This window comes from Chelon labrosus (assembly GCF_963514085.1).
Source record: "Chelon labrosus genome assembly, chromosome: 4".
Classification (NCBI taxonomy): domain Eukaryota; kingdom Metazoa; phylum Chordata; class Actinopteri; order Mugiliformes; family Mugilidae; genus Chelon; species Chelon labrosus.
Genome location: NC_140340.1, coordinates 24912027 through 24936026, shown reverse-complemented (window position 1 = coordinate 24936026; position 24000 = coordinate 24912027). Strand labels below are relative to the sequence as shown.

Genomic DNA, 24000 nt, shown 5'->3' with positions numbered 1-24000 from the left:
GACAAACGGGTCTGCTGTCCCTGGCCCAGGGTAGAGGGCCCAGAACGGGGCCCTCATTAAATTATGGAATAATTAAAATAAATAAATTAATTAGAATAGGCCTATTTGTGGGAAAAAATGTATAATATTTGATTTACATAAAAGCTTTTTATTTGTTTTCTTCCTAATTGTCCTTGAAATAGTGGTCAAGAACCCCCCCACCCCCAACACAAAAATGGTTTGGCCACTGATCCAAACTTGATGTTGCCGTTTGATTTGAAGTTCAGTACGCTCAAAATGTCCGGTCAGCATAAGTCCGGTGATCAGAAAAGGAAAGATAAGAGAAGAAGAGAAGAGAAGAAGAAAATAGAGGCCTTAAAGACTTTCTTAACAAATATTTAAAAAAAAAAAGTTGGTGACGGTGAAGCTGGGACTAGTAAAGTGGACGTAGGTTAGAAACAGCGCAGCCAACGTTTACCAGCCTTGTAACGTAACCTAACAGGCTAGCTCTAATGTTAACGTCCATTAGCTTGTATAAAAGCCCGACACAACACGTTATCTTTGACAGAAACAGGATGAGAGGAGAGAGATCCAGCTGCAGTCAGGTGACAGAGAGAGTGATGCGGGACGGGCCCGCTGTCCCTGGACAGAGTCAGGCTACCGGTGAGTAGGGTTGCCAACTCCCTGAAAAATAAATAAGGGACACCTCATTGGCAGGGCCGGCAGACCTGATTGCTTTCACCCTTCCCGGTGTGGTGAATTTTTTTTTAGCCCTTTTGGAAATTAAATTGTTATTCAACAATTTAATTTTAATACAAAATTAACAGAATAAATATCTTTCTTAAACAAAAACCTGTCCTGTTTAACTTATAACTGTAGAAATTAATATAAAACAACAGAAAGCAGAACATTCCTCTGTTAATAGTGCAATAAGAAAAGTGCAAACATAAAGTGTGAGGAGAAGTTGTTGCTTTGTTGTCTTCCGGTATCTTCTTCGCAAGCGACAGTACCTCGACCAATGAGATGAGCGGGATTCCCGCTGTCCCCTCATTGGTCACAGTTTACCGTAAATGTTCATATAAAGCGCCCTGTTATTCATTAATTTCATTGACATTTTACACACTATTTTTGATTCTAACGGAAATACGGGACAAAGTGCGTCCCGTTTCAGCTCAATACGGGACGCGTACTTTTGTTTCTAAATACGGGACGATTCCGTTTTTCAAGGGACGGTTGGCAACCCTACCGGTGAGAGAGAAGAGCGCGATAGAGAGAGTCACAGTGATGCGTGCGTGCGTGCGTGCGGGGGGGGGGGGGGGGGGGGGGGGGGCAGCAGCGTCGCTGTCAAATCTGTCCCTGGGAAAAGTAACGTTGCCCCGATTTGAAAAAGGAACTACGTTACGGTACCAAATTTTCAGTAGTAGCGCGTTACCCTACTTTTTACCCGAAAAAGTAGTTACGTTACTGTAACGCGTTACAAAATTGTTTAGAACTTAAGAAAAGCATCCCTTTTATAATAGTTTTATTAGTTTCCTTCTTTACCTCATCTCAATTCTCTATTTGAGACGTAATTTTTTTTTTACATGTGATCCAGTTAAAAGTACTCTTTCCTTTGGTTTAAGCTGCAACTTTAGAGACTAATAAGAAACAGTTAATTATAATCACTGACTGTCTTCACCTCGACTCGTATAGCGTAGTTTTCACACAGGCATTGACCTCTTCTGAACTTCACCCAGAGGAGCTGTATGTGAGAAATGTCTGATTCAATCAAATTGGACATTCAACAGACTTTACTCTGCCAGCTCCCTAGCACGATGCTTGTGTAATGCCAGATTGAGTGTGTGAATAAACCGGGTCACTGTCTGGAGTATTCACAGCAAGCAACAGCCCACTCTGCGCAGGCACCACACCTCAGCAAAAACCGTCAGAATATTTTCATTAGTGAGAACGTGATTGAAATGGAGAGTCTCCTGTCTTGTCTGCTTCATGTTTAAAGGGCAACTCTGGACGTGATGCTCCACAAATTGTCCACAGTTCATGTGTGTAAACGACCCTGCTCTGACTTGGTTGAGTATTGAATGTTTAGACATCAGCTATTTTAATCTCATTCATCCAGATCATGACATATCTAAAACAAAAGCCATCCAAGTGGCTTCTTTAGTCACTTTAGTTGTTTTGGATAATCTCTATGTCAGTCTCTGAATGCTTAATAGACAACATTTAATTGTTCCACAGGACTACCTGACAGACATCATTACCAATGACAGCATCAACTATTTCCGAATGTCCAAGAGGATGTACCCTCACCGCCCTGTAATGATGGTCCTGAGTCATGTTGCTCCGCATGGTCCAGAGGACTCAGCCCCCCAGTACAGCTCTGCCTTCTCCAATGCATCACAGCACATGTAAGGAAATGAGCAAGCTTCAAGTTGTCAAAACAAGCTATAAAACCAAATTATGAACACTCAAATAGTTTTGGGATATTTTATGATAATACGTGCACAAATACTTGCAAACTGTTAAATAGGACTGTTAATGTAAACATATTTCCTTTCTGTGGGACGAATCTTACAAGGGTACATTTTTACATTTTCATATCCATTTGCTTGCCTATGAGTCATCTAGGCATTCGGGCTCCCTTTCATTTGATCCAGAATGGCATAAATTCCATAATCTCAGCGTGATCTCATCTTCTTCTGTCTGCAGTATGCTGTTGGCAAGGCCTCTCCTTGCACAGCCAGTGTTTCTCTCTGGTTTACCTGGCTCATGCATTCTTCACATTAGTGTTACCACTATAATGAGCCCTGCTAATTTGTAACCAATTTGTCAGCCATGATCAAAAAGAGGCATGAATGCTGCATGTTTATTGCATCTGTGATGATTTAGTTGTATGCATACACACACATTTCTATACATGCACACACACTTAACACTTCAGCCTTTGTTTTCATGGCCCTCCATGCTCCTGACTGGCTGTCTAGTGCTGCTAGCTAATAGCAGACCTACTATTGGCCTCTAGAGATGTATCTAAGGCAAGTAATGAGACTGCAGTTTCTGCCCCCTCTCTCCAGCCCCCTCACATCCTCCTCCTGCTCTATCTAATCCCTCCAGCATCATTAACCTGTGCCACACAGGCTTTGCACACAGAATATTCTAAAAATTCACTGTCTTTGTGCAAACTTTTAATTGCTCTTTCTCCATAAATTTGCTCTCCCTCGGGTGATGTTTCCTGTGCGCCATCTCTGGCTACCCCCCCATCCTTATCAACCACAAAAAGAGAAAGGGAGGCAGTAAAAGTCCTACACTCCTTTGGCAATAAACCTTCTTTTCCACCTTACAGACTAGCTTCACAATACAATACATTAGAGTTGCCAGTGCAGACTAAGCTGTGAGACATTAGCATTATGTGAAAGTCAAATCGATCCACTTTAAACGTTAAAGATATTCTCTATATTCTCATTAGCTTTTTAGCAGATTTTATTCTCACATAATTAAAGTTCCATATGGCTTGGAGTTAAATATTGATCAGACTGTGCCCACTGTGGGCAGGCCTATTGATTGCAACACTTTGCATTTTACGTGGTTTATGTAACCTCCAGTTCAGCACTGCATAAACAGTTTACTTAAAACTTTGGAAAGAAAGGGAGAGGAGACATTAGCCAACGCAAGGAGAATACTGCTGTGAATTCACAATGTGACTGCACATATTGGTACATTTTCTATTATACAAGTTAAAGCTGCGGATGGATATGAACAGAGTAATTCTCCTTTAAGATGTAAAAGAAGCATTCAAAATGAAATGTTTATTATGTGTTTTTTTTTTCTTCTCTATTTATTTCAGAACCCCCAGCTACAACTATGCTCCTAACCCAGACAAGCACTGGATCCTACGCTACACTGGACCCATGAAGCCTGTCCACATGCAGTTCACAAACATGCTTCAGCGCAGGAGGATGCAGACTCTGTTGTCTGTAGATGACAGTGTGGAGAAGGTGGGCAGACAAGCAGACAGATAGATGTGCTTAAACATAGAAACACATACACACACACATTTCATCTGACAGCCTCAGGTCCTGGGAGATGTGTGCTTGTTCTGGCTGGGGCTGTATAATGTATTCACTGACACACTTGGTAAATTGTTCCATCCATTTTTCCTTGAAACTGGCACAAGAGACTTGAGCCATCAAACATGAGGTAAAACTTTTTACAGTACGTGGGTGTTCAATGAATTATATGCTCCGTAGGTGTACAACATGTTGGTGGAGACAGGGGAGCTGGACAACACCTTTATCATTTACACCTCAGATCACGGCTACCATATTGGACAGTTTGGCCTGGTGAAGGGCAAATCAATGCCTTATGAGTTTGATATACGCGTACCTTTCTACGTACGAGGACCTAATGTGGAACAAGGAACAACGTGAGTGACTTATTTTTAGTTAAATTTAGTATTCTGCATTTAAAGTTGGTCATTCACAAGTTAATATAGTGGAGCGTTTTGTAGCTAAAGAGTAAAGTATCTTTCTCATAAGTTGGTGGATTCTGATATCATGATATTATCGAATATGACATTGTGTGTTTCTTTCAAACTCTGTATAAAAATGTGTTCTTGTTGCCTCGCAGTAATCCTCACATTGTGTTAAACATTGACCTGGCCCCGACTCTGCTGGACATGGCTGGTGTTGATATCCCTGCAGAAATGGACGGCAAGTCTATCCTCAAGCTCCTGGACACAGACCGGCCAGTCAATAGGTGAAAGCGCTGTGCTGTTTTTCTTCAATATCTGGTTATTCAAAAGACGATTCAAACATGGCATTTAGAAATGTTAAGTGGCTATGCGTCAAAAAGCGATGTTTTTACTTTCTTCTTTGTGTTTTCTCAGCTATAATGAAATTTGCAATCCAGATATAAATGTGTTACACCACTTTCTTCTCAGTGCCTTACACGGATGGCATTTGAAAATGAAGTGCGTGTTTGTTCAGCACAAATATCACAGAGGTTTCTCGCAGAGCTTTCATTTCTTCTGTACTCATTTTGCAGGTTCCAGTTGAACAAGAAGGGTAAAACATGGAGAGATTCTTTCCTCGTGGAGAGAGGGTATGGTTTATTGATTGACCTTTTGCAAGACATGTTCTTATTCGAGGCATTGTCTTCTGACACCATCAGACTCCTTGCTTTTTGTTGGTTGAAAAAGGCTTTTTCTGTGCTTTCAGGAAGCCTCCGCACAAGAGGGCTGATGGGAAGGAAATGGCCCAGGAGGAGAACTTCCTGCCAAAATACCAAAGGGTGAAGGATCTGTGCCAGAAAGCAGAGTACCAGACCTCCTGCCAGCAGCCAGGACAGGTACTTGACCTACAGGAGTAGTTTCAGGGGAACGAAATGGAGTGTAGTTCGTGCAGGGTGATGATTTGCTGTCTGTTTGCATTTTAACAAGTATGATATTCAGTCATTGGACTCTTAGGGTTCCAATTGACACTCAAGTGTCAATTGGATTTTTAATCCATCATAATGAAGGTATTTATGTATGTGTGTCTGCATAAAAAGCCCTGTGATTTAAAAAAAAAATCTGAATCAGAAAAGATTCGCCATAGAACAATTATAATTCTTTGTCTGGAATATGTCTTGCATTTTAAGGGTTCTGCAGAGCACCATTTGAAGTCTGTGCAACGTATTTTAGCATAACCCCATAAACAACATGATGTTTGAAAATGATGCTCTACCATTGTATAAGCCTGAAAACACATTCAAATTTGTCTTTTCCTTCATATTCCCTTCCCTCCTTTCAGAAGTGGCAGTGTGTGGAGGACCCGACTGGCAAGCTGAGGCTGTATAAGTGCAAGGGCATGGCTAGTCTCTATGCCCCGCGTATGCAGGCTCTGATGGCCAGCGGTGCCTCCCAGCTGTCTCTCACATCCAACTCCGACAGCTGTAACTGCGGTGACGTGGGCTTCAAACCATCCATCCTGAAGAGGAAGAGGCTGCTCACCAAGAAGAGTGAGTACCTCTTGTCACTCACATGTAGCATTGTCCTGGTTGTTATTTATAGATCTGATAAGTGTTCAGAAAGACATTTGTTCTTTGAAACGTCCTTGCAGTGGCTTACAAAGCCCTGCCAAACAGGACCATTAATCTGAAGCTAAAATAACCAGCTTTTTAAGTATTCATGAGATGAGAAAGACATGTCAGTGCTGCCATCAAGTGGTGGACTACAGTAGACAAGTGAATCTTTAATCACTGAGCCTTGAAATAACGCATTCATTATTCATGGACCGTGATACTAATTGAAAGGATCTTTATCATGTGCTGGTTTTCGCTTGCCATTATACATCTTGATATACTGTACCAAAAACACATGCCACTTTTTCATCTTATTCAGATTCCTCTGTCTCGTCTTATGCAGAGATGAAGTCCAGTAAGACTGTGTCTAGGAAGCGCTGGGCCCGCTCTGTGTCATTTGAGCTGGATGGAGATCTGTATGCTGTGGACCTAGAGGAGGGCTACCGGCCCCTGGGGTCCAGGAACAGCAGCTGGGCCACAGATAGTAGAGGAGCGGCATGGAATGAGGAAGACAATGAAGAGGAGTTCAGTGGCATGGGAGTCACTGCCAAACCCCCCAGCAGTGACAAACTCACACCAGCTGCAGCACTTAAAGTCACCTACAGGTGTGTGTATGTGGCAGTAATGCATTTAAGGGTAAATGATCAAAGATTAAATCATTTAGACTTGATACGGATGGTATTTAATGATTCCATTTATTCTTTTGTGTCCTGCAGGTGCTCCATCCTGATGAATGACACAGTTAAGTGTGATGGGGGCCTCTATAAGTCCCTTCAAGCATGGAAAGACCACAAACTGCACATTGAGCATGAGGTACTATTCTTTTAATTGTTGAATCTAATAGTTAAGACCCATTTTATAGGTTGTATTGAATGAACTGTGGGGGACTCTGTGGTTGTTCTTGCTTCGTTTAGATTGAAACCTTGCAGACCAAAATCAAGAACCTGCGTGAGGTCAAAGGTCACCTGAAAAAAGTGCGTCCAGAAGAGTGTCAGTGTGACACTCCCAGGTGAGAATCCATCAGTGCCAGATTGTCATCAGCACAGAGATCCATCAGATGTGGCAGGTGTCTCTTGTCTTTTCAGTTATCCCGTCAAGAATAAAGAGACCTTCCGGCTCAATGCAGGACGAATGCATTCACTCAGGTAGAACGAATACGAATTTCCAGAGAATTAAGGTTTTTCATTTCCTCCTCTCATCTCACTCTTTTAAATGTTTTTAAATGTTATTTTCAGAGTGCCATCCAAGCAGAAGAACCAGTGGCTGCAGAAGGAGCAGAAACGCAGAAAGAAACTACGTAAATTCCTCAAGAGGCTCCAGAACAACGACACATGCAGCATGCCAGGCCTCACCTGCTTCACCCATGACAACCACCATTGGCAGACTGCCCCCTTCTGGACAAGTGAGGAACCACACATGGCTGTCGAGAGTGATCTGAATCAGATCCATACCTGTCAAGTATCCCGTATTTTACCCTTCTTTCCTGCCGTCCTCCCGTATTAGTATTTTCCCGTAAATCTCCCGTATTTTAACCTGCGTTATTAAAAAATAGTAATACCCCGGGCCCGGGTGGAGTAAAAAAAAAAATAACTAAAAATATTCCCAATCTGAGATCTGTCACTAGTCCTCGCGATAACTGCCACCTGCAGTAGCCTACTACAGGTACTGTAGGTGGCAGTTGTCGCGAGGTTAATGTGTGACGTCAGATGATGAGTGACAACGCGAGAAAAAAAAAGAAAAAAACAGAGATGGATGATGGACGCCACGACAGAGAAGGCACTCCTGCCAAAAAAACAAAACCCTCATGTAAATCTGATTAATCCAGGTGTGTCTGATTATTGTTGTTGTGACTACTGAGGTCAGGCACACCTGGATTAATCAGTTTGTCCAATAATGGCAGACAGGAAACAAAGGAGCTGGCTGAAGTTCAGGAAGTAGTGCAGCTGTGCATAAAGCCAATTGTAGTTTATAAGTAGTTGACAAGTGGTGATTTTATCTTTCTTGTACACCTGGCTTAAAATGTAAGGCGGGGTGCTCATTATGTCGATCGATCGACCGGTAGATCGTGATGGTAGTGCGGGTAGATCGCGTTTTTTTTTAGATGTTAGCTTAAAACATTTGTCCATTGCAACTCCAAAACAAACAGCAAGACAAACGTTCATCTTTATTTATTTTTACTTTATATTCGCAACATGCCCTCAGTTCAGCGGCACACATCCAACTTCAACAACAACTCAAGACTACCGTCTTTCTTAAAGAGACAGCGCTGTTTTTCTAAAGGTGCAGTGCACCAATTTTTCTTGATAAAAATAAAAACAAAGATGGATAGAGCTTTTAACACTGTAACAACTATTGATATGACAATTTAAATATATATATACGGGTAGATATAAGGGGCATACCCCTGATATAAGGGGTATATAAGGGATACTGGAGCTTGGTTGGGGTGGTGGGACTGCTCGTGGCGGGCGCCAGAAAATTTCCCTTATTTTCAAATCCAAAACTTGACAGGTATGATCACATCAGAATATTCTGTTGGCACAAATCTTTTTGTTTTTGACATTATTTTCCAGAGCAAATATATGGAACACTATAAAATCCCTTGTTTTTCACTCTCACCCCTCCCTTCCTCACCCACTCCCCCTTCCCTCTCTCTCTCAGTGGGTCCATTCTGTGCATGCACTAGTGCCAACAACAACACATACTGGTGCCTGAGGACCATCAATGACACACACAACTTCCTGTTCTGTGAGTTTGCTACTGGCTTCCTGGAGTATTTTGACCTCAACACTGACCCATACCAGGTATTTCATTTGTACAGACCAATAATAACTATAAATTGATGCCACAACATGGTTTCTGGTGCATTCCTGTGAGCACAAAGGGTAGAGTTTTCTTCCAAAGTTTCCAAAGCCCTCACTGACATTATGACTTTATTATTCCTGCAGCTAATAAATGGAGTCAGCACCCTTGATCGCAACGTTCTGAATTCAATGCATCAACAGCTCATGGATTTACGGGGCTGCAAGGGACATAAGCAGTGCAACCCGGAAAAGGGTGAGTAAAAACCCTCTGGGGTAAACATGATTGATTACAGAGTTTCTCAGACTGAGATTAATCTTACCTTTACTTCCTTTCAGGAGGGAAGGAGCGAAGCTACTACAGTGAATACAGGTATTTCTTCCTCTTAACTGCTCACGGCTGATTACTTTTACAAACTCTGCAGATGGAATTCATGTTACAATAAGAACTCAGTCACGTTCCTGCCTCCCTAGTGAGTTGTTGGTTATGTTTCCACTCATTGCAAGTCATCTGGGGAGTGGGGAAAATAAAATACACTAATTTTGTTCTGAAATTGAACTTCTTTAACTTACCATGGTGCCTTACTGTTGTGATCAAAGCCTTTTTAGTTTGCAGAAGCCAAAGCCAAAGAAGGCTAAAATGCAAGCCTGCTTTTCAGCTTCTGCTGCTCCCTTTCTTTGTAATGAGGCCTAATTGCTTGTCTCTGCTGTGTGTGTGTGTGTCTGTGTGTGCCTGTGTATGTCTGTGTGCCTTTTGTGTGTGTGTGTGTGTGTGTGTGTGAGTGTGTGCATGTACATGTGTGCACCTGTGTGTACGTGTGTGGATGTTGTGTGTGTATATACCTGTTTGTCTCCATGCACGTGCATTTGCCCTGCGCGTGATTACGTGCTGTGCATGCTTCAGGCCAGTTCATCGTCGAAAGAGGCCAAAAGTGAAGAAGCCCTCCTCCAAATCGCTGTGAGTTTGTCATAACCCATCTGCTTCTTTGTAGTCAGCCAAGCTTTACTCCTATCTCCATGCAAATTTTCTTAGCTTGGTCAGATGACCCAGCAGCATGCTCCTATTTACTGTAGATCTGTGCTCCTCTAATTCTCATTTATCTGCATTGCAAAGCTGTGTCATCTTCTTTTTCATTGCCACTCTCGAGTCAATTTCAGTAAAGCAATGCAGATGTGACATTGACCCATTATGTTGTGTTCTCAGTCCTGTTATTGTCATTTCTTACTTTTCCTCGCAGTGTTGGTAGGAACAGACCACAACTGGAGCCACGGTTTCCAGTAAATGCCTCGAGTGGCACATTTAACTTATATTATATTTCCCCCACACAGAGGGCAGATTTGGGAAGGGTGGGTTGGTTAACCACCTGCATCCCACAACCATCAACATCGGCCTCCTCCAGTGAAGGAAGAAGAAAGTGGAGTGCAGGCAAACCCAAGGACCTTGACCACACTTCAACGGACCATAAACTGAAATACTACTCTTCTCTAATCTGGGTTTATTTTGTGAGAGAGCTGCTCTTTGTAGTCCTCACTCAGGTAGAGGAGGTACTGAGGCTGAGAGGACACTTAAAGACTCTGTTTGGAACACATTTCACACACATGTACATCATCTGTCAGGATTGCTACTGTCAACAGGATGCTGTAAATCAGATGGGACAGTTGAGTCTAGCAGAAACGCTTGTAGATAATATACAGCTTTAATCAGCTTTCTTTCATGTCATTTGGGACTGGATGGAAACATGATGAGTCACATGTCAACTCCGCTGCTACACAGTGATGTTATGGCCTCATGACGTCTCTGTGGCACATGTTAATTACCTGGATAACTGGCACTCAGAAAGACATGCAGTCTTTTTCTGCACCAATGTGTCTGCACATGGAAGTAATACGGACTTTATAATGCCGAGAACGTTTCGCCATAATCTTTTGTATTATAGTTGATCTTAACACTGATGAATGTCCTTTACCTTCCTCACAGATGAGATGTGAGGTGACCAGTTTGTCTGCAATCATTCAAACTCATACACAGACCTTAGTGTAGGACTTTCCCTGACCATGACCAGGACTACACCAACCATCTATTTCACGATGATACAGTCCTCCTGCATATTTGACCGTTGACATGTGTCATTAGTGAATGCTATTTTACTCGTTCGTACCACACTGTAGAAGTATCCAAATAGTTTGTTCAGCTTGCTATAAATGGTGCTACGGGATAACAATACAGAAGTAAAATCTTTGCTGTACAGAACAGTATGTATTTGAATGTATGTTGTGCAATTAATATAAATGTTTACAATATTTTTTATAATACCGAAGAGGCAGACCTCATTGTACGATATGAGTTGACAAAATGAACTTATAGGAAGAAATGTAGCGCGAGAAATGTCATTGCCCGAGATTTGTATGTTTGTCCTTTCCTTCTTTACATCGGAAAAGCACTTAAATGGTTCACTGTGAAGAGATGCGCCATGCACATGAATGGATTTATAGTTTACTCTGTGCCAGAGGAAAAACACCACCGTGTAATACTTATTGATGTGAAATTTAGCTACCTTTGTTAGCGTCTTTGATTTCGTTTTTTTTAGCAAATATTTCCATAGACTTGATTGAAGATAGTGATTGTGAATAAAGTGTTGTTTGACCTTAAATATGAGCCGACTTTTATTTTGAAATGCCATGATGGGTCATTTGTTTTCCTGTCCAGCAGGTGTCTCTGTCTGCTTGAGCACAGGCTAACTGGTTATATGTTGGGTCTCTTCACAGCTCACTATAGTTAGAATAATAAACTAATAACAAGCTGGTGATAATGAAATAATAGTTAAGGTTGTCATCTCTTTGGCTGGCTGAGTCAAGTAAGAATACATGAGAAATTAGCATTTTATCCTTGATATCACATTCAAATGTGGATTCAAATGTGTCGCATAGCAACCGCATTGTTCCATTAGCAACCGAGGGCTACTCAAACTAAGATCTGGTTTTAGCTGCTTTTTCAACAACATAATCTTAAAAAAATAAATAAATACATAAATAAAATTTAAATCCTGCCTTTTGTAACAGACATGATAAATAAACTTGAAAACAAACTATATGATCTTTGTCCAAGAAAGCTAGAAGACAGCGATGGTTCCCTCTGAGCTTTAAAGTTCATTTAATTTAATCACTCTGTTTTGTTCAGCCAAGTGAGCCACTAAATATTTTGTTTATGGTTTGGCTCAACTCTCTTCAGACGTGCCAGTGAGGGGGCTTTAAGGGTGGTGGCCGTGGGGTAGAAGGGGAGGGGTGGTCGGTGCAGACTGTGTGACCCCCATCACAACCTATGACTCACGCGCAGAGGCGGAGACTCCGTATCGGATTCACCGCCGGAGGACCGTCCCGTGCTCACTACTACCCCGCACCGCTCCGTGCTACCAGAAAAGTAACCTTCATCAAGACACTGGCGAAACTACGCGTTCATTTTGCTTACGCCTCGTTTACAATGTGAAGAAAAATGGCCGGGACAAGGTGAGTTTACTTTATAATTTTAAAGTTAACTGGAGAAAGTTTAGCAGCCGTTGAAGCGCGGCCGCCTCGCTATCATCCCGCCGCCGACAGCTAACAGACAGTGAACAAGACCTCTGAGTGTTAGTTAACAAGGCTCAACTAAAGTACTGGTAAATACTTTTAAACAGGAAAAAAATATGTTATGTGAATGGAGTAAGCTGAAAACTTTCTTAAATGCTAGTGTAGTTTTGTTATTAATTTGTTTAAAGTGCATTTAACGTCGGGTAGTTATAAACAGTACTATTTAGTAGTTGCTAGCATGAAGCTTAGTAAACTATGAGGGGAATTTTGAATTAAATTTTTATCTGTGAGTTTGAGTTAAATTAGCTGCATTTTAGCAGCTGTATTCAGATTTTAAGCTTCCTTTCTTCTGTTTATTTATCACTAGCAGCTCCGTCTTTTGACTTTTCTTTTAACTCGTCCGCAAATTGGCTGGACTAACTTCACTCCTTTGCTGTGGTTAAGAGACCAGTAACCCAGACGGAAGGCAAATGTTCCACAGTCCCATTTGTTGCTCCCATTTTATTTTTTTACTGGTGGCTCCTGGCTTTTCTGGTTTGATGTCCACATGTCGGATTTCTTCGCCATCTGCCTTGGCTGCAGATGTGCATTAAAACTTTGTTTGGCTTTCATGGGTTGCTGGAGACAGGCTTGCTTTGCAATCTATTTAAAGCTGCTGAGATGTGTAGGATAAGCTAGGTTCGCTTCAAAACTTTCCTTAAGCTGTTGTGGCATGACACACACATGTTTCACATGGAGACTTTAACGCTGTGACTTCATGTAGTTAAAAATTGATGGCACTTTGATGGCTTATATTCCTTTTCCTACATGTGCGACCATTGTTGAATATTGCGCCTGTCTGACAAGTAAGCCCTTCAGTCAGATGTCATTTCTGTAGCCCGGAGGTGTTAGTGGCACAGGCACACCAACCTGACTTCCTGGGTGCAGCACTTCCACCACCTCCCTGCCCAACTGGTGTTCATCTTATGACTGTCATTAGCATCTGCCTGGGATTGGTTTCTGCAGACGTCTAGCTTTCTGTCCGTCCTACACTATATTTAATATCAGTGCTATGAAAAGAAGTTATGCTTCAACAAGAAAATGGTACATGGATTTGTGAATCAAAGTGTTAAAAAAAATGTAAAATGGAAGCACATCTCAAACCAAATCCAGGACAAAACACTCACATTTCACATATTTATTTGGCTCACATCACAAAATTTTTTTACTCATTTTGGCACAGGACCTTTCTCAGAACATTAGAGTTATATAGGTTCAATTCTATTATATATACAAAGGTGTCAGAGTTAACATACAGCTGAAAGTTATACTAAATAATTAGGCTATGGTAGTCACAATCACAGTTTGTACATTTCAAAGTTACTAATTTAAACAACATCTTAAAGTGAAGACGTCATTACGTCCATTTGGTGTCATGGTGTTGAGTGTTCAAAGCATTTCTCTGTGGGACAGTTTCTTAAAATGAGCTCCCCCTCTGTTAGACATCCTGACCTTCTCGGTCCCTCAGAATCTCAGTGCAGAGGGTGAACTGTGATTCATCTACCATCAGATTTCACTGCTACTTCTCAGACAGAGGTGGCAGGATGACAGTGGAAGACAACAATCCATTTGGCGCCTTTTGAAAACGTCTCTTCCGTTCATGAGGTTGTCAGTGTGAGGAGCAGGGATCACAATAGGACGTTGTCTCACTGTTTGTCCTGATTGCTTACAATAGTGGCCAGCCAAGAGAAAACAAACCATGCGCCACCCCCCTTAACAAGATTAATCAAAACTAGGCCTTTTCAACAAAGAGGATTTGACAATGGAAGAGACCGTTTGCCTGTTGAGAGGAAGTGAATTTGAAGCTCCGCTGACAGTGACTTGCTATGTTTTGACACATTGCAGTAATATAATCACACAGTTTAGATGTACAGATTCAAACCGAATCTTCCAGCCTTCACCCCTTCCTTTCCTGTACTGTGGCTCAGCGATCTTAACACTCAACCACACACTTTTTATTTGACTTTGTAATCAGGTTAAGTCGATTTGCCCAAACACATTTATCTGTACCTGTGCAACCGCTGACATTTTGAACCGCCACCACCACCGTCACTGTGGGGGATTAAAGGCTGATTTACTGCACTAGGTTGAACATGATGCTAAGAGTGCTGATCGTCACTCAGTGGCATTACAGGGGATAATAACTTGTGGTATTTTTAAGATAGGCTTATGAACGAATTAATCATCTGCTTGAAAAGAGTTTGACAACTTTATATGATGTTACGGAGGAAAACATAGATGAGGTCTACATGAAAACCAGATCTGTAACAACATAACAACAAGTCTGTTCTTATCAGGGAAATAATACTCTGTTCCTTACACGTTGATCCCCTGCGATGGCCTCTTAAATCATAATCCACTCCTCCCCTCAGGCCCACACATACCCAGTGTTAACATCTTCACCAGGCTGCTCTGCGTTTCTAATCCTAGACAGTCTGCCGTATGCACCTTCACTTCCTCTAGAGGACAATCCGGACGTTTCTTTCCCGTGTGGCTCCTCGGCCAGCCACTGACCCCTTTGCTGACCCTGTAACTGTGCTCTGGGATTAGACTCTGGCCTCGTTTGTCATGTCAGCAGGGCAGGATTCTGGGGGGGATGGTGTCCCACTCAAATGAAGTTACAAACTGCTACTGGTGGTGGTCGAGCAGGGCCGATAGAAAAGGAAAATGTTGTTTTGGCAGGACACAGACAATACTTGGAGGTTGAATTCTTGAGTTTATTTTTAAATGCCGGTGCAGAACATATATACATTCATAACACTCAATGATATTTACAAGATAACGTTTTGGAGTATGAATGTTTAAGGTTATTAAGCACAATTACACCCTAATAGGTTTATACATTTTTTCTTGTTTGGACAAGTGACCCCATTGTTCCTGCTCCGACAGCTGGTGCACTGGACAGAAAGGCCAGGCTTTGTGGTAAACACCCTGATCCCGTCCTCAGCCTCTTCTGCACATGTTCACTCTCGTCCAGAGCCTTAACTGACCTGAAATGTCCCCATATGCTCTTCAACTAAGGAAAAGGGGTGGATTTCAAGACGGACAGGGACTTGTGTTTGGTCAGGCTTCCTCCTATAAAAGGGAATTTATTGAGCCTGTTGCTGAGTGGGGTCTCAGACAGACAGTAACTGTTCGGTGGAGCAGTGAGAGGGCCGGAAGTTCCCAGCATTACTGCTGGAAGCTGCAGCATTCGTGGGAGAAGGCACCGCTCAGGACAATACTCTCCATACAGAAATCACAGAGCGTCGCTTCTCTGCATTTAGTTTGTAGGCGGATTACTGCGAGGGTATCTGAAGTAACATTCAACTGCCAACACAAAAATGTTCTCCTGGAACCGGTGGTGAGGTAGGCACTTTTATCTCGCATCTCATGAAGAATCAGTTTGTTGCAGTGGCGGTGAACTCTTTGGCAGCTATGAGGAATGAATTCACTTAGGCCGTGTAAAATTGCTGGTTGGAAAGCAGCATGGGAAATGCAGGCCTTGCTGAAGGTGGCTGAGCGACCTTGTGAGATTCAGACTAATCCTGTGCCAATGGAGAGGGGAAACTGTCTCTGGTTGTGGATTAGGGCAGCTGTTGAAGGAGGTCACCCCAGACCTCCTCTACATGTCGCAAGCTCCTCCCCAACGTGGCTGTGATAGGCTGGGTTCCCCTCTGTGGAGGCAACAGAGGATTCTTGCTGAATGAAGCCTGCCTGTTGATCTGACAATAGTCTGCATTGTTCTGTACCATCACAGGCTTCAGAATAGGGTGTATTTCACAGGCTTTGTAATGCATATGATCATGAGTCTTGACAGAACGTTCTTCTCAACTACGTACCTACTTTTTCTTGTCCCAGGGAGCCCACAGACTTATGTATAACTTCTCCGTCAGACCAGTATATTCATCTGCTTGTATTTCACAAGCGGTCAACACTGTCCTCCTGAAAGCAGAGGATTGCACTGTGCAGAAAGTTTCAAAATGCAAAAAAGTCCACTTTGCATATTTACCGTGCCACACATTTAAAATAGACTCCACGTACAGCGTAGTTTATACAGGTCGAGTGTAAGGCACACAGAATAAAACCAGACCATCTGGTTCTTGCAGTTTTAGGTGTGTCACTGTAATGACTCAGAAATGCCTCAATCACGCTTTTCTCAGGTGATACTAGACAAATGTAAGGGTTGGTTAGAAGTACATTTACTCATCTTTGCTGAGTGATAAGAGTATTTCTTGATAAGGAGGAGAATTAATGAAATTGCAGGAACTTAGGTACATTTTGGAACTATGTGATGGACGTCGCACTTTTGTATACTTTCCGTATGTGCACGTCATGAGACTGTACTGATCTTCACTGTCATAACAGAACTGTCACGGCCAACATCAACAGCATGTTAACGTATTATCCATGCAGGACTTTCTGGAGGTGAATCAGGTGACAGGGCGAGCTCAGGAGTCTACCCCTCTGTTCATCTTTATCCTCCCACTCTAGCCTTGTTCTCTCTGCCAGGCATGTGGCTGCCCGGCTGTTTGGTCTTAAAGTGCTTTACCTCTCTTCCCTCCTTGGCAACCTGCCTCCTCTGTGCCTGGGTCGGCTCACATAAGGCTGCCTCTGTCATGCCTCTCGTGTCTGGCTGTGAAAGACGACCCCCAAACTGGTTTGCCAATGTCAGCACAAGGCGAGTGAGGAATGGACACCGACAACTGCTGCTGAAGTTTAGGAAGAAAGGGAGAAAGGAGGTTTAAAGTAGATAGAAAAGGCTGAGAAAAACATAGTTTATATGACTACACTACACAAATTTCTGTCTGCTCAAATTTTTATTTATTTATTTATATTTTCAATTTCAATTATGTTGCAGTCACGTGTCAGTGTTTTCCACAAGGTCTGTTTTACCTGCCTATGCAACAGGTGTCTGCTATTTTCAAATGTGTTTGCTTTGGAGATTGTTTGGCAACAGGTGTTCGGAATCTCACTTTTTATTTTGGGGGGGGGGGGGGGGGGGGGGTAAAAGGCCAAACTACGAGGGAAAAACATATATTTTAAACTTTATTTTGTGTTTTTATGAACTCTAACTGAATAGTAATCAGGATTTTTAATTTAGGACAGATCCTATTGTCACCCATTCAAGGTTTTATCAGTCACTCAAAGTAACCTAGGCATAATGATAATTGAATGATAAATAAATCTGTGGAAATTTAAACAATAGGCACAAGGGTAACAATGGCAGGCAGTGTGTTCCTTGTGGTCCCATTTGCAAAATACAGCACAGTTAAAGTCAGAGATCAAGTAAGCAAACAGCATCCCAACCCCTAGCATTAACTTTTATGAGGGGACGGATGCCTCTAAGAGGTCCATTACTGTATGACAGAGTCCGCGGTCTTCACCCTGGTTTGTTTGTTGCTAAATTATATGCAACAAACGCAGAGCAATTGTGCCATGACTATTGACCCCTGACTCTGGTGACGCGGCAGGAATGGGAGGTGTCAAACAAAAGGACCAAAGAATGTGTGAACGACAGGTGCAGGGCTTTTTTCTGTCATCTGAAACGTGCGCTCTCTCCATGTGATTGTTCTGGACGCCTTAGTGCAGTGTAGCCTGTTTTTTCAGTGCAGGAGCCAAACCTACAGCTCTACAAGTATGCTTGTAATAAGGACAACAACTGCATACCATCTACATTCATGAGCAATGTGTATCTAAGCTAGGGCTGGGCAGTATATACACTTGAAAGAACACTTTTAGGGGTAGCAATATTTCCCACGCATAGACTCTGCTTATTTAAATTTGCGGTAAATATCACAATAGATTTTGGCCATACTGATGTCAGAGTATGTGCTCTGCAGTAACTGAGTGGGAACTAGAAGTTACTCTGTATGCAGCTGCCTCGCTACCATCAGCCTGCATGCAAGGCGTTTATAGAACAATGGTCGACCGTAGTTACACTCCCCCTTTTAAATGGCATGAGCGTGTGCATGTAACTCTGAAACTCTGGATATTATTAGTTTTTTATTTAAATGACTGTTTTCACAGAAGTGCTTGCAACATCTCACTTATTAGTTTGATTTAAAACTGAACATCTAGCCCACTAGTCAGTAAATACCAAGATATATATTTATATATATTCATCGCCACACAGCCCAAAAACATGAAGATATGATTTTTGGTCCATATTATTGAGCTGTTTCTGGTTATATCTCATATTTTGGGGGGTATTTGTTTGTTTTGCTACTAGCAGAAATAAATACGTTTGAATAGCTGGAATGCAACAAATACTTGAAAAGAAGAGTACAAGAGACCAGTCCAATGTCTGTTAATGGAAAGTGGGCCTTTCCATTTGTTGCACTGCTGTTTTTTCTTTGTGGTGATGTTGTTGGTGTTGCGCACGTGAGTACTGCTGCCCTCTTCACGCCAGAAAGCAAGATCCTGGTCTCAGCACTCAACTTGCCAGGTTCACGGTTACGCTCTTTGTTAGGCGCAGCTACTGAAATTGCTGCCAAGCTCTCAGTAGTTGGTCCATGTCCCTGCTCTTGTTTTACAATATTTAGATAAGTAGGTTGCCTAGCAGCCATGCTGAATAGACTTTGTACATGGTTTATACATAACCAAACAGACGTCTGCTTTTGGCAGATCACTTTCTGTATTATATTGAGGTGCAGGCCTCTGCTTGCTCTGTGAGAGCAAATTACCCTTGTTGTTGCTACATCCTTAATAGTTGTGTGTCTGTGCTGATAAGTTTTAAACTTGAAAGTCCTTCCTTTCCTCCAAGTTGTGACTTATTTTTATGCCAGTATCTAAGGAGAAAGGATGTTTTATGTCTCTAAATAGGAAGTAGCAGGTCTGTAAATATACCAGCAAGGGTGGACCTTGGCACTTGTTGCTGTGCCTGGTGACCAGGGTGCTAAGGTTTCCTAGATGAATGGCAGGCCCTGTGTGAGAACTCAGCCTGCTTCGGCCCACAAGGGACACTCACAAGCAACAACTCAGAATAGTCTGTTGTTGCAAAAGGTTAGAGGTTAGATTACAAGAGTACAGAATAATAAATGGGACTTTAACTGGCTTGTTGGTTTTGTCTGTCTCACATTAACAAGTTTACGGATAAATTAATTCAGTAATATCACCATGTGGCTCAGGGTCTGAAGGTGTCCTATCCATCTATCAGACATGCCACAGTGGCACTGAAGCATAAAACTGCACTTCAGGCATGACCAGATTATCAGATGAAACACTGCTGTTATAGTTTAGTCAAAACTCAACTCTCTGCTGCCCAGAGAAAACAATGTTTTTCTCTCTCTATTGTTTATCTTTTTGATGGAAATCAACAGTCATCTTGGTATTTGAGTTTGTTTGAAATCCAAAGCTGAACAATTACACAAGGTTGCTTGTTGCCCTATTTCTAGTGAATGTATTGTCCAGTCCTGTATGTTTACCGCTGCTGGGAAAAGTGCCATTTACACTGTGGCGTGGGCTTTGAACAATGGAGCAGATTCCATGAGCTGTATTCTGTTGTTTCCCTCACTCTGAGAAAACACTCTCAGTCCTAGTTATTTTCGGAGCTGACTGTAAATTGTGGATGTTAGCTATAGTATTTCTTCTTCAGAAAGCCTCTGGCACATTGTGACTGGGGGGTAACATGGCAGAGAAGGTGGGTTTGTGTGCACGTTTTTATGTCAGTTCGGCCTCTTGGTCTCAGCTGGGGCTCTTTTCTTTTTTTTTTTTCAATTTGACAAGCTTTATTTTTAGCTGCTGTGAAATAACCATAGGCGACTGAAGCGTCTTTTTGACTCAAATCGGAGACAGAGACTCTGTGTTTCATAGGAGAGCACACACACAAGAGTCAATAGAACGTGGGATTTCATACTTTAGTTTCCATATCTTTCAAACCTTTGGGCAGTTTTCTGACACAGAATTGTCACCAGGCGAGTGATAATCCCCCAATGTATGAACTGAAGTCCAATGAAACTAAAAGTAAGGGATGCTTCTTTAAAAGTGGGAATATCTCTTTATGTTCTTGAAGGCTTATATTAACTAAAAGTTACTATTCTTGATTTTGGTTCTAGTAGAATCTGTTAAATCTGTTACCACTACTGCTTCCTTATTCTCTGTGTTAACATGTTTACAAAAGGCAGTGAAATGTACGTTTAGGACGGCACAAACTCATTATACGAGTCTGTGGTGTACAGATCTGCTTCAGTTAGACTGAGGTTCCCCAGAGGTAAATCAGGTGCTGTGTGATTTAGTCATAGGACCATATGTGTAACAAGTTAATTTTAGATCAATATAAAACAAATCTGTTGGAGTAAAAGTTCGCTGAGCGGGAGCAGACTGCATTCCAAACCATTTATGAACATTTGCAGGGTGAGGCAGATTGCCTCTGCCTTTTGGAGTCCTGTGCTATATCTTTCTGTCGGTTTCTTCAGTCAGGGGATCAGCTTAAGCTGAATATCCTGAGGTTCATTTACATTGGTCTGGTCTAGGTGGGTGCTACATGTCTAAGTCAAAGCCACACGAATGCCAGGTCCAAAAGTTTCCCAGCAGAACATTGGATTGTCACAAGATGGTCAGTGTTATATTCTTCACCTGCTGGTGGGGTCAGTAGTCCTTTTAAATACAGATAAATCATCTCACTTCTAGTTAACCTGCAGAAGACCAGCCCCATTGTTACTAGCTAAGCCCATTTAATGGTAATTTCTCTGTTTTCTTTAGTAGTCCCAAAAGCTTTTGCAGATCCTGAACACAGACCCATCTTCAGGTCATGTCAGCATTGCCCAGCAGGCTCCCCCTTTAGCTCTAGCTGCCGTTTATTTGCCTAGAGGGAACAGTCCTTATGCAACACTGCGCCCCATGCTGCTAAACTCGTCAGCTATGGCCTCAACAGTTGACCCTCAAACACTAGTTTCCTGTTGGGGTGTTTAGGACACTGTCCAGCATTTTAAATTCTGCTTCGTCATAGCTTTGGAATTTGGGGATATGAATTAAAGCTCAGAGTGGGACACACACTCACAGCTTTCTTTTACTTGATGCCCATTAGTAAACCCCTCAGGCAATGGTTTATTTTATTTTGGACTCAGATGCAAATGCTGCTTTAACAGAGAGTGATGACAAACACGGGACTGAATAACAGGGAATGCAGCATGGAGAGAGACGTTTCTCAGTGTGGGAACGTCTCTTTTTGAGGCTGTGGAGTTTTCAAAGGATGAAGACTATGGTATGTGTGGGGTGGTATTGACGGTTTGGCCTCCGCTATGAATGCCCCATTATTTGCTAGGGTTCCCGCCCATTAAGTGTTGCGGATCTAATCTGTCTGAAAGTCATCTGCTGATAGCTGAGCCTCATTGTGGGACCTCTCCCTTTGTGAGAAGTCAGACTGTGAAGACTTGGCGTATGGAATCCAAGCCCTACAATGCAAGCAAATATTTTTTTAAAAAGAAACTACATGCCACTTGCCTGGTTGTCCAGATGGCTTCTCAGCTTATAGCAATGGGGCGCTGTCTGCCCATGTGCCCCGTTGCACAGACTTCTGCAGGACTTTCTCTTCATGCTCATTCCATGTTCTCTTGGTATGGAGAGCACGTAAAAGAGATGGAGGTTGATACTTGATGAACAGGTACATGAATGTTATTCAAAGATTTGCAGTTAAAACAGAGAACTGCTGTTGTTCCCAGTGAGTTGTAGCCAACAGGGAGACATTGTAAATCTGGCACAGCTGACTGGCAACGCACTCCTCTATGTCATGGCCATGGTGCACACAGGGCTGATTTGGCAGGCACACGAGAAGCGAATGTGGGTATTTGGTGGACATTGTAGGCACTCTTATCCATCCTAAGCTTCTTGCTCCCTCTGATCATCCTAGGTAGCCTGGACAGCAGGCTCATACCACAACCAACCGTGACAGGGAGAAGAAAAGCTTTTCTGTCCTGAGAAAGCTGGGAAAATGTCCAAACCTCCAGCAGATTCTTGTGACACTAATTCGTCCCCACCGGCACTTTGCTCTCAAAGATACGAGGCTTTAGTTGGGTGGGATACTAAAGAATAGAAAAGACCTACCCTTGCCAGGACCCTCAAGTGTTCATTATGAAAGAAAAGAATGGAGCCCTGTGATTTATTGGATATTTTGAGTCCTATCTCTGGCTGTGATCTAGGAATCTACTGTGATGCTGAGACTTGGTAAAGAACTCTTACTGGCTGTTTGCAGTGTTCCTGTTCCCACATGAATTTGCTGGCACAGTTAAGGCCTCCATTAGGGAACTAGATCAAAGGAGACATAAATTGAGCCCACTAAAGGGTAGCATGACCTGGATATACAGCACCAGCAAACTGCTGTCCTTGCTTATGTGTCAGATGTATTTATTGACCATGATTTTATGAAGGTAGCTATAATGTGGCGTGATAACTTTCGATAGCATTTTAATGTCACTACCTCAAACAAAAATAGAGTGTCCTATAACTTCTCTGAAATTTAGTTCATGGTCCAATTGTGTGTTATCGGTGCCCGGAAAGTGGGTTGTCTTTTTCTATTTTCCTCTCTCTACATCACTCTCTTTTTCCACTCTCCACTGTCTCTTTGTTTTCTGTATGTATTGTGCTGAGCTGGCTGTTGCCACCCTGTGATTGTAGTTAAGCTCAGTGGTTTTTGCGTTAGTAGCACTCAGAGCGTATGGTTCTCTCTGGGCCCTGCTGACTCCGTGCCTGGTGTCTCACTGAGTGCGTCCACCTGTCTCCTTATTCAGAAAACTCACATACTCGCCATCTCTCCTGCCGCTCCACTGCCTAGAGATGACATCACCGCTTACACACACATGCAGATGGATACATGTAGGGAACACAAACATTAACACTCTCTCCATATGGGCAAGTGGGCATTTGCAAACCTCTCAGTCTGTCAAACAGTATGAGTTGTTTACTGCTTGTCGAGTTGATTAGTACTCAGGCGTGACTATGGCCTTTAATGCATCATCGTATCCTGCTGATTAATCTGTTACCATTTTTAGATGTAAATGACACCTCACCCGTTTCCTTGTTTCTTGTCATTCAGCTCTGATTGGGTGGAGATCCTGGAGCCACGCTCCCGTGAGCGTATGTATGTGAATTTAGCCACTGGGGAATGCGGCTGGGATCCCCCGACAGGCGTTCCTGTCCGCCAGGCAGATGGTAACCAGTGGTGGGAGCTGTTTGACCCCCACAGTGGCCGCTTCTACTACTACAACTCTACTGGGCGCCGCACAGTCTGGCATCGACCCCAGGGAGCCGATATAGTGCCCCTCTCCCAGCTCCAGGCCATGAAGCGTTGCAGTGAGGCCAAGCAGACTGGAGGAGGTGTGGAGAGGCACCACCATGGGACCACAGGGAGTATCAGCAGTGTAGGGAGCCAGGGGCGCTGCACACCTCTGCCTGAACATGACAGCGACAGCCCTGTCCCCAGAACCCTGGAGCCCAACGAGGAGACTGCCAACTCCGAGCTGGATCCGGCAGTGGACAGCAGATCTCAAGGAGATGGAAGCAGCACTGAACACAGCACAGATGGCAGCAAAGACCCACAGAGGTAAGCCTGACCAAATCTTGAGTAGCTGCAGTAAGTCTGGAA

General features: G+C 42.8%; 2 protein-coding genes across 5 annotated transcripts in view; both read left to right on the top strand.

The window, feature by feature from the left end:
• The window catches only part of sulf2a (sulfatase 2a), a 13764-nt gene extending 2019 nt beyond the window's left edge, over positions 1-11745 (top strand). The window contains exons 4-20 of one of the 2 annotated variants that reach the window (XM_084542512.1): positions 2215-2384; positions 3821-3971; positions 4224-4399; positions 4603-4731; positions 5020-5076; positions 5193-5322; positions 5766-5973; positions 6380-6641; positions 6753-6849; positions 6951-7045; positions 7122-7181; positions 7272-7438; positions 8698-8840; positions 8985-9093; positions 9177-9210; positions 9742-9795; positions 10167-11745. In XM_084542512.1, coding sequence (XP_084398638.1) covers positions 2215-2384; positions 3821-3971; positions 4224-4399; positions 4603-4731; positions 5020-5076; positions 5193-5322; positions 5766-5973; positions 6380-6641; positions 6753-6849; positions 6951-7045; positions 7122-7181; positions 7272-7438; positions 8698-8840; positions 8985-9093; positions 9177-9210; positions 9742-9795; positions 10167-10197 — 2073 coding nt within the window. In that variant the 3' untranslated portion in view covers positions 10198-11745. Of the gene's footprint in view, positions 1-2214; positions 2385-3820; positions 3972-4223; positions 4400-4602; positions 4732-5019; positions 5077-5192; positions 5323-5765; positions 5974-6355; positions 6642-6752; positions 6850-6950; positions 7046-7121; positions 7182-7271; positions 7439-8697; positions 8841-8984; positions 9094-9176; positions 9211-9741; positions 9796-10166 lie in introns of both variants that reach the window. The other variant, XM_084542511.1, reaches the window with a different exon arrangement.
• A 413-nt stretch (positions 11746-12158) lies between these two features.
• Positions 12159-24000, top strand: part of arhgap46a (Rho GTPase activating protein 46a) — a 32418-nt gene continuing 20576 nt past the window's right edge. For 2 of the 3 annotated variants that reach the window (XM_084543313.1, XM_084543312.1), the window contains exon 1: positions 23221-23958. In XM_084543313.1, the coding sequence (XP_084399439.1) occupies positions 23414-23958 (545 nt within the window). In that variant the 5' untranslated portion in view covers positions 23221-23413. Of the gene's footprint in view, positions 12342-23220; positions 23959-24000 lie in introns of those variants that run through there. The other variant, XM_084543314.1, reaches the window with a different exon arrangement.